The sequence below is a fragment of the Balaenoptera physalus genome, assembly GCF_965194825.1.
Source record: "Balaenoptera physalus genome assembly, chromosome: 2".
NCBI lineage: Eukaryota > Metazoa > Chordata > Mammalia > Artiodactyla > Balaenopteridae > Balaenoptera > Balaenoptera physalus.
Window position 1 is genome coordinate 166,327,658 of NC_138883.1, and position 14,488 is coordinate 166,342,145.

Here is a 14,488-nt window from a genome sequence, read left to right on the forward strand (position 1 = left end):
TGTAATTAATTTCTTATTAATTGAATTCCTTTGTTATATTTCAATTCATCAGTTTTAGCAGAGATAACTAATTCATCTATTTTCGGAGTAAACCTCAGAAAGAATTTTTTGCCTGAGTTTCTATGCCCTGTTTTGTAGTTTGTGGGCCATAGAATTTAAAGCATGGTGATGGAGAATCCGACATCATTATGATGTGATAGTGCATGTCAAAGGGCTATGTAAATTTTAAAGTGCTATTTATGAAATGTATGCAACAGTATTTGGTGTTTTTAACAGAAGAAAAAGTTTGTCAGATATAAAAGTAGCAAATAATTGTAGACTTCAGTTGTTTATATATTGTTCTACATTGGTCAAGGATAAGGGAACTGAAGTCACCTTAAAATAAGTTATACTAGTATTACTATATATTTTAATATGTAGTAATATATATAGTAATACCATAAGTATATTACTAGTATTGTTTATATTTAATATGATCATGGTTAGAAGTGATTTTGTTATTTTTGACAAATATTTGTTAACACTGTAAATTACTTAAACACAATTATATAGAAATCTCATCTTTATTGTATATATGTGGATTATGATTTAAATTTAAATTGGATTTTACTTCTATTCACTTTTAGAAATATAAAGAAAAGGACAAACACAAACAAAAACACAAGAAGCAACCAGAACCATCACCTGCATTGGTTCCTTCCTTGACTGTTACTACAGAAAAAGTAAGTTTTAAGTGTCATATTTTGTTCTACATAATAACTAGTTATGTGCTGACTTTTACTGTTTAACTAGTTATGTGCTGAATTTTGAAAATACTTGAGGAAGTGTCCTGGTTTCTTCTAAGCATTTCCACCTCTCTAACCCTACATCAAGTGCTTTAGGTTTTCCATTCTTAGTCCTTTATTCTATCTTCTGTTTATTCTGTGCTTATTTCTGAAGAATGTTAAGTGAGGATAACAAGCGGGGGGCATCATTGAGATGTAAACTTTGGGCTGTGCAGTGGGCTTTGTCCACCTGTGATTTTGAATTTTGGCTTCACCACTTACAGACCAAGCTCTTAGGTTAATTAACCTCTTTGTAACTCAATTTCATCATTCGTTAAAGTGGGGGAGATAATTGTTGGAATTGAATGAGGTAATGCGTATAAAGCAGTTAGAACAATGTCTGGTTCATAGTAAATATTACTTAGTAAATGTTAAATATTATTAAGATTATAATCATGTGGTTAACAAGAAAGCAAGTGGGGATGGTGTTGGGCAGCTGGGACAGTGAGAAAGGGAGGTGGGAGGGGTGCAGTAGGAGAAGAGGCCAGGATGAGAGGCTAGTCACATAGGGCTGTATAAGCCAGTGGAAGGACGTAGTTTTTAGTCTGAGTGAGAAGATAGCCGTTAGAGCAGCGGTCCCCAACCTTTTTGGCACCAGGGACTGGTATGTATGTATGTATGTATGTATTTATTTATTTATATTTTTATTTTTGGCTGTGTAGGGTCTTCATTTCTGTGGGAGGGCTTTCTCTAGTTGCGGCGAGCGGGGACCACTCTTCATCGTGGTGCGCGGGCCTCTCACTGTCGCAGCCTCTCTTGTTGCGGAGCACAGGCTCCAGACGCGCAGGCTCAGTAGTTGTGGCTCACGGGCCTAGTTGCTCCGCGGCATGTGGTGTCTTCCCAGACCAGGGCACGAACCCGTATCCCCTGCATTGGCAGGCAGATTCTCAACCACTGCGCCACCAGGGAAGCCCCAGGGACTGGTTTTGTGGAAGATAATTTTTCCACAGATGGGGGGTGGTGGGGGTGGTTTCGGCATGATTCAGGTGCATTAAGTTTATTGTGTACTTTATTACTATTATTATTACATTGTAATATATAGTGAAGTAATTATACAACTCACCATAATGCAGAATCAGTGCGAGCCCTGAGCTAGTTTTCACTTGCCACTAACTGATAGGGTTTTGATATGAGTCTGCAAGCGATTGATTTATTATGGTCTCTGCAGTCAAACCTCTCTGCTAATGATAATCTGTATATGCAGCCGCTCCCCAGTGCTAGCATCACCGCCTCATCTCCCCCTCAGATCATCAGGCATTAGATTCTCATAAGGAGCACGCGACCTAGATCCCTCACATGCACAGTTCACAGTAGGGTTCTTCCCCCTTGAGAATCTAATGCCGCTGCTGATCTGACAGGAGGCGGAGCTCAGACAGTAATGCGAGCAGTGGGGAGTGGCTGTAAATATAGATGAAGCATCGCTTGCTCGCCTGCCACTCACCTCCTGCTGTGCAGCCCGGTTCCTAACAGGCCACGGACTGGTACCAGCCTGGGGGTTGGGAACCCCTCCATTAAAGAGTTCTGATCTGAGATGTAACATGGTGTTACTTAGGTTTTGTAAGAACCTGTGGCTGCTTTGTTGTAAATGGACTATAGAGAGTCAAGAATGAAAGGAGGGAGGCCATTAGGAGGTTATTGCAATAATCCAGAAAGGGATGGTGGTGACACTGGAGGGTGGTGAAAGGTGATCAGGTTATGAATACATTCAAAAGTAGAACCCATGTAACTTTCTTATAGATAAGAGGTGTAAGAGAAAGAGGATCCAAAGATGGTTCCAAAGATGTTAGCCCACATAACTAGAAGGAATGGAACTGCTGTTGACAAAGATGTGAAAGACTGTGGGTGTGGTAGGTTTAGGGGAAGAAGAGGAATTCAGTTTTGGGTATGGTACTTGTGTTCTTTTTTAAATTTTTTTAAATTGAAGTATAGTTGATTTACAGTGTTGTGTTAATTTTTTCTGTATGGCAAAGTGACACAGCCATACATATATACATATTCTTTTTCATATTCTTTTCCATTATGGCTTATCACAAGATACTGAATATAGTTCCTTGTGCTGTACAGTAGGACCTTGTTATTTATCCATCCTATATATAATGGGTTGCATCTACTAATCGCCAAACTTCCAGTTCTTTCCTCCTCCACATCCCTCCCTCATGGCAACCACAAGTCTGTTCTCTATGTCTGTGAGTCTGTTTCTGTTTCATAGATATGTTCATTTGTGTCGTATTTTAGATTCCACATATAAGTGATATCATCTGATATTTGTCTTTCTCTTTCTGACTTACTTTGCTTAGTATGATAATCTCTAGGTCCATCCATGCTGCTGCAAATGGCATTATTTCATTCTTTTTAATGGCTGGGCAATATTCCAGTGTGTGTGTGTGTGTGTGTGTGTATGTGTTTGTGTGTGTTTAGGGTTGTCCAAAAAGTTCATTTGGGTTTTCCTGTAAAATCTTATGGAAAAACCGGAACAAACTTTTTGGCCAACCCAGTGTATGCCACATGTTTTTTATTCATTTGTCTGTTGATGGACATTTAGGTTCCACGTCTTGGCTATTGTAAATAGTGCTGCTGTGAACATAAGGGTGCCATGTAGCTTTTCGAATTATAGTTTTGTCTGGGTATATGCCCAGGAGTGGGATTGCTGGATCATGTGGCAACTCTAGTTTTTGAGGAACCTCCGTACTGTTTTCCATAGTGGCTGCACCAATTTACATTCCCACCAGCAGTATAAGAGTGTTCCCTTTTCTCCACAGCCTCTCCAGCATTTGTTATTTGTAGACTTTTTAATGATGGCTACTCTGACTGGTGTGAAGTGGTACCTCATTGTGGTTTTGATTTGCATTTCTCTAATAATTAGTGATGATGAGCATCTTGCAGAAGTGGTTCTAGAGGGAACATATCTCAACATAATAAAAGCTATTTACAACAGACCCACAGCGAATGTAATACTCAACGTTGAAAAGCTGAAAGCATTCCTGCTCAAATCTGGAACAAGACGAGGATGCCCACTCTCACCACTTCTCTTCAGCATAGTATTGGAAGTTTTAGCCACAGCAATCAGACAAAAAAAGAAATAAAGGTATTCAAACTGGTAGGGCAGAGGTAAAGCTGTCATTATACACAAATGATATGATACTATATGTAGAAAACCCTGAAGACTCCACACAAAAACTGATAAACGAATTTAGCAAGGTAACAGTATACAAGATTAACATACAGGAATCAGTTGCATTCCTTTACAGTAACAATGAAATAACAGAACGAGAATGCAAACAATCCCTTTTAAAATTGCTTCAAAAAAGAAAAAGAAACTTAGGAGTGAACCTCACCAAGGAGGTAAAAGACTTATATGCTGAGAACTACAAAACCTTAATAAAGGAAACTGAAGATGATTCAAAGTAATGGAAAGATATCCCCTGCTCTTGGATTGGAAGAATTAATATTGTTAAAATGGCTATACTACCCAAAGCAATCTATAGATTTAATGTGATCCCTATCAAATTACCCATGACATTTTTCACAGAACTAGAACAAATAATTATAAAATTTATATGGAAACTTTATAAAAAACCCAGAATCGCCAAAGCAATCCTGAGGAAAAAGGACAAGGCAGGAGTTATGACCCTCCCAGACTTCAGACAATACTACAAAGCTACAGTAATCAAAACAGTGTGGTAGTGGCACAAAAACAGACATACAGGTCAGTGGAACAGAATAAAGAGCCCAGAAATAAACCCACACACCTATGGACAGTCTTTGACAAAGGACGCAAGAATATACAATGGTAAAAGACAGTCCCTTCAGCAAGTGTGTTGGGAAAGTTGGACAGCTGCATGTCAGTGAAGTTAGAGCACACCCTCACACCATACACAAAAATAAACTCAAAATGCTTAAAGACTTAAATATAAGACAGGATACCATAAAACTCCTAGAAGAGGACACAGGCAAAACATTCTCTGAAATAAATTGTACCAGTGTTTTTTTAGGTCAGTCTCCCAAGGCAATAGAAATAAAAGCAAAAATAAACAAATGGGACCTAATCAAACTTACAAGCTTTTGCACAGCAAAGGAGACCATAAACAAAACAAAAAGACAACCTTCGGACTTGGAGAATATATTTGCAAATGATGCGACCAACAAGGGCTTAATTTCCAAAATATACAAACAGCTCATACAATTCAACAACAACAAAAAAAGGCTGGGACTTCCCTGGTGGTCCAGTGGTTAACACACCATGCTGCCAATACAGGGGCCCTGGCTTTGATCCCTGGTCAGGCAACTGTACCCCACATGCTGCAACTAAAGATCCCACACACTGCAATGAAGATTCCGCACTCGGCAACAAAGATCCCATGTGCCTTAAATAAGACCCAAAATACAACTAAACTTGTACTTTTCCAAATTCTGCTCTAAGGGATTGATAATAACTGTAACAGTGAGACCTAGTGAGTGATAAGGTCTGATGTTTTGAGGTTTTATACCTGGAGGGCTTCAGAGAGAGGGGTTTATTTTTATTTTTATTTTTTTTTTAATTTAATTTATTTATTTTTGGCTGTGTTGGGTCTTCATTTCTGTGCAGGGCTTTCTCTAGTTGCGGCAAGCGGGGGCCGCTCTTCATCACGGTGCGCGGGCCTCTCACTGTCACAGCTTCTCTTGTTGTGGAGCACAGGCTCCAGACGCGCAGGCTCAGTAGTTGTGGCTCACGGGCCCAGTTGCTCCGCGGCATGTGGGATCTTCCCAGACCAGGGCTCGAACCCGTGTCCCCTGCATTGGCAGGCGGATTCTCAACCACTGCACCACCAGGGAAGCCTGAGAGAGGGGTTTAGAATCAGCATTGAAGAGCAAGAGAACCCAGCCCACCTGCATAGCCAGTGAAACCAGAGTAGAGTAGCTGGAGTAGAGTATCCATTACTTGAAGTAACTGTGAGGTAAACAGGATGTTCAGGGCGACCCCTGGTTTTGTTAGAGCAAGAATCTGCAGGGAATATTCTGAGAAAAGGTTGAGCTTATTTATTTTTTAATATTTATTTATTTATTTGGCTGTGCCATGTCTTAGTTGCAGCATGTGGGAATCTAGTTCCCTGACCAGGGATCGAACCTGGGCCCCCGGCATTGGAAGTGTGGAGTCTTAACCACTGGACCACCATGGCAGTCCCAAGGTTGAGTTTAATATAGCAGCTTTTCCTGATCATTCTGAGTTCCAGAGAGAACAGTGGAAGGGTTTCAGCTGTTGAGGAGGGAGCGGCGGGGGTGTGTGGACAACATATTCATGGCTGAGTGAGAAAGACTCAGGTGAGGATTAAACTGGATTCTGGGCTTTCTGTTAGTGAGTGGCAAAGAGGCAGGTGAGGACTGACCTGGAGTCTGTCTTTTGGTAAAGTCATAATCAGATTAACCCTTGGAGATTTAAGGCAGATAATCTGGTGAGGCCTTGAGTATTTTTTTATAAATTTTTAAATTTATTTATTTATTTTTGGCTGTGTTGGGTCTTCATTGTGGTGTGCGGGCTTCTCATTGCGGTGGCTTCTCTTGTTGCGGAGCATGGGCTCTAGGCACATGGGCTTCAGTAGTTGCAGCACATGGGCTCAGTAGTTGTGGCTCATGGGCTTAGTTGCCCCACGGCATGTGGGATCTTCCCGGACCAGGGATCGAACCCGTGTCCCCTGCATTGGCAGGTGGATTCTTAACCACCGCGCCACCAGGGAAGCCCAGGCCTTGAGTATTTGAAAGGGGTAGGTAGTGTGGGCTCCTTTTTTAAAAATTTTTATTTATTTATTTATTTATTTTTGGCTGTGTTGTGTCTTCATTTCTGTGCGAGGGCTTTCTCTAGTTGCGGCGAGCGGGGGCGGCTCTTCATCACGGTGCGCGGGCCTCTCACTGTCGCGGCCTCTCTTGTTGCGGAGCACAAGCTCCAGACGCACAGGCTCAGTAGTTGTGGCTCACGGGCCTAGTTGCTCCACGGCATGTGGGATCTTCCCAGACCAGGGCTCGAACCCGTGTCCCCTGCATTGGCAGGCAGATTCTCAACCACTGTGCCACCAGGGAAGCCCTGGGCTCCTTCTTGACCCAGTGGATGGATGGTAGAGGATTTGAGCCATAGATTCCTTTTAGGAGGGCAGTGTTCCTTTACTGTTGGTTCACCACACTTTTTATTACCTTCTGTTGATGGAAACATAGGGCTACGTCAAGGAATGTATGGCTGAGTTATATTCTGATCTTCAAGGCTCCTTTTAGACCCCATGGTTAAAATTTGTAGAGCACATTTAAATTGAGTCACTGGGAAGTTTAATTTACTATTGCAGTTTTTAAATCCCTGTACTCTATAGCCAGTTTCGATTGTACATTTTTGAACCTTGCATTTGTCATTTCTTACACCTTAAGGCAAAATTCCATTTTATTTCTTTATTAACTTAGAATCGACTCTGCCGGTCTTAAAATTTTTAATTGTACTTTATGTCTACTTTTTAACCCTTTTTTGACTCTAAACATTTTTCAGGCTAGAAATTAGCAGCAAGTAAATGCCTCGATGTCACCACCATGTCAATGTGGTGTCACTGTAATCCTTTAAATATTGCAACTTTAATTTATCAATATAATATTTTCACATAAATCCTTGATAACCGTGGTAGTGTACTGCTGGTGATACATAGATATATAAAAGTCACTAGGAACAGAGTAGGATTTTCATATTAATCATTAAGATTGTATATGTAAGTGTCCTTCCTGGAAAACACAGCTTGTTGTTTTTGTCATTGGGAGGTTTAGGTTTTTAGATATAAGAGGATTAGATGGAACAGATGGGATTCGATTCTGCAGAGACTTGAATTAAGGGAATCCTTTAATATAATACATCAAGTTGAGAAAGCAGAAAAGGAGGCTCACCTTGTGTTTGTAGGACAGTGTGGTCGCTTCCCCTGATTTCCTCAGTTTGGTCTTTCTGAGTACTTCAAATCTGTTTCCTTCTTTCCATAGTGTTAGTAGAAGGGTATATTGCCAAGGAAGGATAAGAGAAGAAATTCTTAGCTCTTTACCTTGTGCCGATTTGTTTGGTGTCAGTGTTATTTTTCTGAAAAAAACCTTTGAATGAGGGAAAGCCATAGTTAAGTTCTGTTTTCTTGTATCTCTTGGCCTTTCAGTAAGTATAACTTTTAAATAACTGTTAAAGTTTATACTGTTTTTCTAAGATTTTTTGATAGTAGAACAAACATTTTTCTGTAAAATAGGTTAATTGATTTCTTAATGTTTAAAAACTTCTAATATGCTTCTTTAAAGATTAACTTTTAAAGAAATCTGTAGAACTTTTAAGTTACTAAGAAATCCAGGTGTAGATTTATCCACTATGTTTTTAGTATATGTCAGTCTCTTTGTTCTTTTCTTGTGTTATTCAGCAACACAACACCCTTGAATGCTAATCATCCTTCAACAAATTTTTTTTGGAGACTTAATTTTTAAGGAAATACACACACATACACAATAATCTTATGATAAAAAAAGTATTCAAAATTTTAGTGTATCAAATACATTGGACCTTTTGTTAGCTTTCTTGAAGTAAAATTGACATACAATAAATTGCACATATTTGAAGTGGGAAATTTGTGAATTGATTTGCTAAATGATTAGCAAAAGTTTCCTTGTGACTTAGTGTAATCCCCTTCTTGCCTTCACACGACTACCCTTGCCCTGGCAACTATTGTTGTTTTTTCTGTCACTGTAAATTAGTTTGAATTTTCTAGAATGTTAAAAATGGAAACATATAGTACGTACACTTCTTTATCTGACTTCTTTCACTCAGCATAATTATTTTGAGACTCATCCATATTGTGTGTATGAAGAGTTCATTCCCTTTTATTCCTGACTAGTATTCTGTTGTATGGACATACCATAATTTGTTAATCCATTTAATAATTGATAGACATTCAGGTTGTTTCCAGTTTTGGGCTATTAAAAATAAAGCTGCTAGGAACATTGTACAGTATTTGTATGGGCATGCACTTTAGTTTTTCTTGCATAAATACCAAGGAGTAGAATAGCTGGGTCACATGGTAGGTATGCCCTTAATTATTTAAGACAGTGTCAAACTATCTTCCAAAGTGGTTATACCATTTAACAATTCTACCATCAGTGTACGAGAGTTCTTGTTCCTCTACATTCTCTGCAACACTTGGTATAATCAGTCGTTTTAATTTTAGCCATTCTAGCGGGTATGTATCAGTTTCTCATTGTGGTTTTGATTTGCATTTCCTTAATGGCCTAAATTATGTTAAACATCTTTTCATGTGAATATTTGCCATTTATTTATTTTTTCCTTTTTATTGGTTTGTTTTCTTATTACTGAGTTTTGTGAGACATTATATGTTCTGATGCAAATCCTTTATCAGATATGTTATATGTTTTCTTTTAGAAGTTTTATGTTTTTATGTTTTACATTTAGGTCGATGATCCTTTTTGAGTTAATTTGCATATGATGTGAGTTACACATCAAAGTCCACTTATTTGAATACTGATATTCAGTTTTTCCTGAGCCATTTGTGGAACAGACTGTCCTTTCTCCACTGAATTACCTTTACTCCCATTTGTATAAAACCAGTTGACCATATATGTATGGGTCTCTTTCTGGACTCTGTTCTGTTCCATACCACACAATCTTGATTACTGTGGCTTTATAATGACCCTTGAGGTCAGATAGGGTCCACTTCCAACTTTGTTCTCTTTCAGTTGTTTGATCTATTCTAGGTTCTCTGCATTTTTATATGAATTTTAGAATTGTCAATTTGTAGAAATAAAACTGCTGGTATTTTGACTTGAACTGTAATGAATCTTCAAATCGTTTTGGGGGAGAATTGATACCTCAGGAATATTGAGTCTTCTAATCTGTGAACGTGTGTGTGTGTGTGTGTGTGTGTACACAACATCTTCTTTATCCATTCATCTGCCAGTGCACATTTAGGTTGTTTCCATGTCTTGGCTATTGTAAACAGTGCTGCAGTGAACATTGGTGTGCATGTATACTTTTGAACCAAGTTTTTCTCCAGATATATGCCCTGAAGTGGGATTGCTGGATCATATGGTAGTTCTATTTTTAGTTTTTTAAGGAACCTCCGTACTGTTTTCCGTAGTGGTTGCACCAAGTTACATTCCCACTGACAGTGTAGGAGGGTTCCCTTTTCTGCACACCCTCTCCAGCATTTATTATTTGTAGACTCTTTAATAGCCATTCTCACTGGTGTGAGGTGATACTTTGTTGTGGTTTTGATTTGCATTTCTCTAATAATTGGCAGTGTTGAGCATCTTTTCATGTGCCTTTTGGCCATCTGTATGTCTTCTTTGGAGCAGTCTGTTTAGGTCTTCTGCCCATTTTTTGATTATGTTGTTTGTTTTTCTGACATTGAGTTGTATGAACTGTTTGTATATTTTGGAAATTAAGCCCTTGTTGGTTGCATCGTCTGCAAACATTTTCTCCCAGTCTGTAGGTTCTTTCTGGTTTTGTTGATGGTTTCCTTCACTGTGCAAAAGCTTTTAAGTTTGATTAGGCCCCATTTGTTTATTTTTGCTTTTTATTTCTTTTGCCTTGGGAGACTGATCTAAGAAAATATTGTTATGATTTATGTCACAGAATGTTTTGCCTATGTTCTTCTCTTCTAGGAGTTTTATAGTGTCATGTCTTACATTTAGGTCTTAAAGCCATTTTGAGTTCATTTTTGTATATGGTGTCAGTGTTCTGATTTCATTGATTGACATGAGGGTTTCCCAGCACCTCTTGCTGAAGAGACTGTTTATATATTTTTAATAGATATATTGATTAATTTTTTTCCTTTTTTAATCTGTTAATATGATGAAGTATGTTGATTTTTCAAAGGTTGATTTTTCCAGTGTTGAAAAAACCTTGCATTCCTGGGGAAATCCCACTTGGTCTTGATGTATTACCATTTTTATATACTGTTTGATTCTACTTTTAGCAATTGTACAGGAATTTTTGCCTCTGTATTCATGAGGGATATTGACCCATATTTTCTTACAGTGTCTTTGGTTTTGGTTTCAAAAGGAATGCTGGCCTTATAGAATGCATTGCACGTATTCACTCTTGTTTTCTGGAAGAGTTTATGTAAATTTGGTAATATTTCTCAATGTTTGATAGTATTCACTTTTTTTTCTTTTTTCTTTTTGCTGCACTGCACAGCTTGTGGGATCTTAGTTCCCTGACAAGGGATTGAACCTGGGTCCTTGGCAGTAAGAGTGCGGAGTCCTGACCACTGGACTGCCAGGGAACTCCCACTAGTATTCACTTTTAAGGCCATCTGGGCCTAGAGTTTTCTTTAGAGGAACGTTTTCAACTGTAATTTCATTAAAAAAAAATAGATATAGGGCTATATTCAGGTTATCTATTTCTTCTTGAGTGAGCTTTGACAGTCTTTTCTCTTTTTTCTAACCAGGCTGGCTATGAATTTTTATGATCTTAAATTATTAGCTTTTGGTTCCAGTGATTTTTCTCTGTTGTTTTTATGTTTTATATTTTAGTGATTTCTCTTCTAATTTTATTTTTTCCTTTTTACTGCTTGCTTTGGGTTTCTTTTACTCTTCATTTTCTAATTTATTAAGGTTGATATGAATTTATTCAAGACCTTTCTTTTCTCTAAAATAGGCAGCTTAAAAAAAACTTTATTTTTTAGAGTGGTTTTAGATTCAGAGAAAAATTGACCGGAAGGTATAGAGATTTCCTATATAACTCCTGACACTTTCCCCCACTGTCAGCATCCCACACCAGAGTGGTACATTTGTTACAATCTGTGAACTTCCACTGACACATCATTAAGGCTTAAAATCCACAGTTGGCATATTAGGGTTCAGTTTTGATGTTGTACATTCTATTCTGTGGTTTTTAACAAATGTATAATAACGTGTATCTGCCATTATAGTATCCTGCAGAAGAGTTTCACTACCCTGGAAATCCTGTCTTCTACCTATTGATTCCTCCTTCTTCCCAAGTCCTGACAACCACAAAAATTTTTACTGTCTTCATAATTTTGCCTGTTTCAGAATGTCATATAGTTGGAATCATATAATATGTAGCCTTTTCAGACTAGATTTTTTCACTTAGTAATATCCATTCAAGATTCATCTGTCTTGGGCTTCCCTGGAGCTGCAGAGGTTAAGAATCCGCCTGCCAATGCAGGGGACACAGGTTCTAGCCCTGGGCCAGGAAGATTCCACATGCTGCGGAGCACCTAAGCCTGTGCACCAGAACTACCGAGCCTGTGCTGTAGAGCCTGTGAGCCACAACTACTGAAGCCCGTGCGCCTAGAGCCCGTGCTCCGCCACAAAGAGGAGCCGCCGCAGTGAGAAACCTGCACGCCACAACAAAGAGTAGCCCCCGCTTGCCACAACTAGAGAAAGCCCACACATAGCAAAAAAGACCCAACACAGCCAAAAATAATAAATAAATAAATTTAAAAATAAATCAGAAAAAAATTCGTCTGTCTTTTCAAGGCTTGATAGCTGATTTTTTCCTACAACTGAATAATATTCCATTGTCTGGATGTACCACAGTTTATTTATCCATTCATCTACATATAAAAGGACATCTTGGTTGCTTCCAAGTTTTGGCAGTTATGAATAAAGCTGCCATGAACATCCACATGTAGATTTTTGTGTGGACACAATTTTTCACCTCCTTTGGTTAAAAATCAAGGAGTGTAATTGCTGGATCATAGGTTTAGTTTTGTTTTTTTGTTTGTTTGGTTTTTGGTTTTTTTTTGGCTGCACCACACTGCTTGTGGGATGTTAGTTCCCTGACCTAACCACTGGACCGCCAGGGAATTCCCTGATATGTTTAGTTTTATAAGAGACTGCCGAACTGTTTTCCAAACAGTTGAATCATTTTGCATCCCTGCCAGCAATGAATAGAGTTTATTTTTCTCTACATCCTTACCAGTTATTAGTGTTGTTAACATTGTTTAAATTTGCGTTTTTTGGACTTCCCTCGTGGCACAGTGGTTAAGAATCCACCTGCCAATGCAGGGGACACAGGTTCGATCCCTGGTCTGGGAAGATCCCACATGCCGTGGAGCACCTAAGCCTGTGTGCCACAACTACTGCGCTTGCGCTCTAGAGCCTGCAAGCCACAACTACTGAGCCTGCATGCCACAACTACTGAAGCCCGTACAGCTAGAGTCGTGCTCCGCAACAAGAGAAGCCACCGCAGTGAGAAGCCCATGCACCACAACAAAGAGTAACCACTGCTCGCCAAAACTAGGGAAAGCCTGCACACAGCTATGAAGACCCAACGCAGCCAAAAATAAATAATTTATTTTAAAAATTTGCATTTCTCTGCTGACATAGGATGTGTAGCATCTTTTCTTATGCTTATTTGTCATCTGTGTATCTTCTTTGGTGAGGTGTCTATCAAGGTTTTTGGCCCTTTTAAAAATCAGATTGGTTGTTTTCTTACTGTTGACTTTTAAGAGTTCTTTATGTATTTTGGATAATGGTCTTTTTTTAAAATAAATTTATTTATTTTTGGCAGCGTTGGGTCTTCGTTGCTGTGCATGGGGTTTCTCTAGTTGCAGCGAGCGGGGTCTACTCTTCTTTGTGGTGTGCGGGCTTCTCACTGTGGTGGCTTCTCTTGTTGCGGAGCATGGGCTCTAGGTACGCGGGCTTCAGTAGTTGTGCCTCACGGGCTCTAGAGCGCAGGCTCAGTAGTTGTGGCTTGTGGGCTCTAGAGCACAGGCTCAGTAGTCGTGGCGCATGGGCTTAATTGCTCCGTGGCATGTGGGATCTTCCCAGACCAGGGCTCGAACTCGTGTCCGCTGCATTGGCAGGTAGATTCTTAACCACTGAACCACCAGGGAAGCCTGATAACGGTCTTTTTTATCTGCTATGTCTTTTGCAAATGTTTTTATTAGTCTGTGGCTTATCTTTTCATTTTCTTGACAGTGACTTTTGCAGAGTAGAAGTTTTCCATTTTAATGAAATCCAGCTTACCAGTTCTTTGTTTCATGGATCGTGCCTTTGGTGTTGTAGCTAAAAAGCTATCACCAAACCCAGGGTTATCCTGTTTTCTCTTATGTTATTTTTTAGGACTTTTATAGTTTTCTGTTGTACATTTAGGTTTGTGATCCATTTTGAGTTCATTTTTGTGAGGGGCTATAAGTTCTGTGTCTAGATTCATTTTTGTTGCATGTGGATGTCTAATGTTCTAGCACCATTTGTTGAAAAGCCTGTTTTGCTTCACTGTATTGCTTTTGCACTTTTGTCAAAGATCAGTTGACAGTATTCATGTGGGTCTGTTTCTGGGCTCTGTGTCTGTTCCATGATCTAGTTGTCTGTTCTTCCATCAATACTATGATGTCTTAATTACTGTAGCTTTATAGTGAGTCTGAAATTGAGTAATGTCAGTACTCCAAATTGTCTTTCAATATTGTGTTGGCTATTTGGGTCTTCTGCTTCTTCATGTATAGTATCATTGTGTCAATATCCATGCACCAAAAAAAAATTGCTGGAATTTTGATTGAGATTGTATTGAATCTGTAGATGAAGTTGCGAGGAACTGACATTTTGATGATGATATTGGCAGCTTATCTATGAAGTTGGAATAACTCTCCATTTATTTAGTTCTTCTTTAATTTTTTTCATCAAAGTTTTGTTGTGTCCTCATATAGGCC

General features: G+C 39.0%; 1 protein-coding gene across 12 annotated transcripts in view; it reads left to right on the forward strand.

Annotated features, from left to right (window-relative positions):
* Positions 1–14,488, forward strand: part of MLLT10 (MLLT10 histone lysine methyltransferase DOT1L cofactor) — a 252,303-nt gene that overhangs the window by 142,929 nt on the left and 94,886 nt on the right. For all 12 annotated transcript variants that reach the window (XR_014260523.1, XR_014260524.1, XM_082449646.1 and 9 more), the window contains one exon: positions 627–722. Coding sequence is in view for 10 of the 12 variants with exons in the window: in XM_082449646.1 (XP_082305772.1) it covers positions 627–722 (96 nt within the window). In the remaining 2 variants the exon portion in view is untranslated. The remainder of the gene's footprint in view (positions 1–626; positions 723–14,488) is intronic.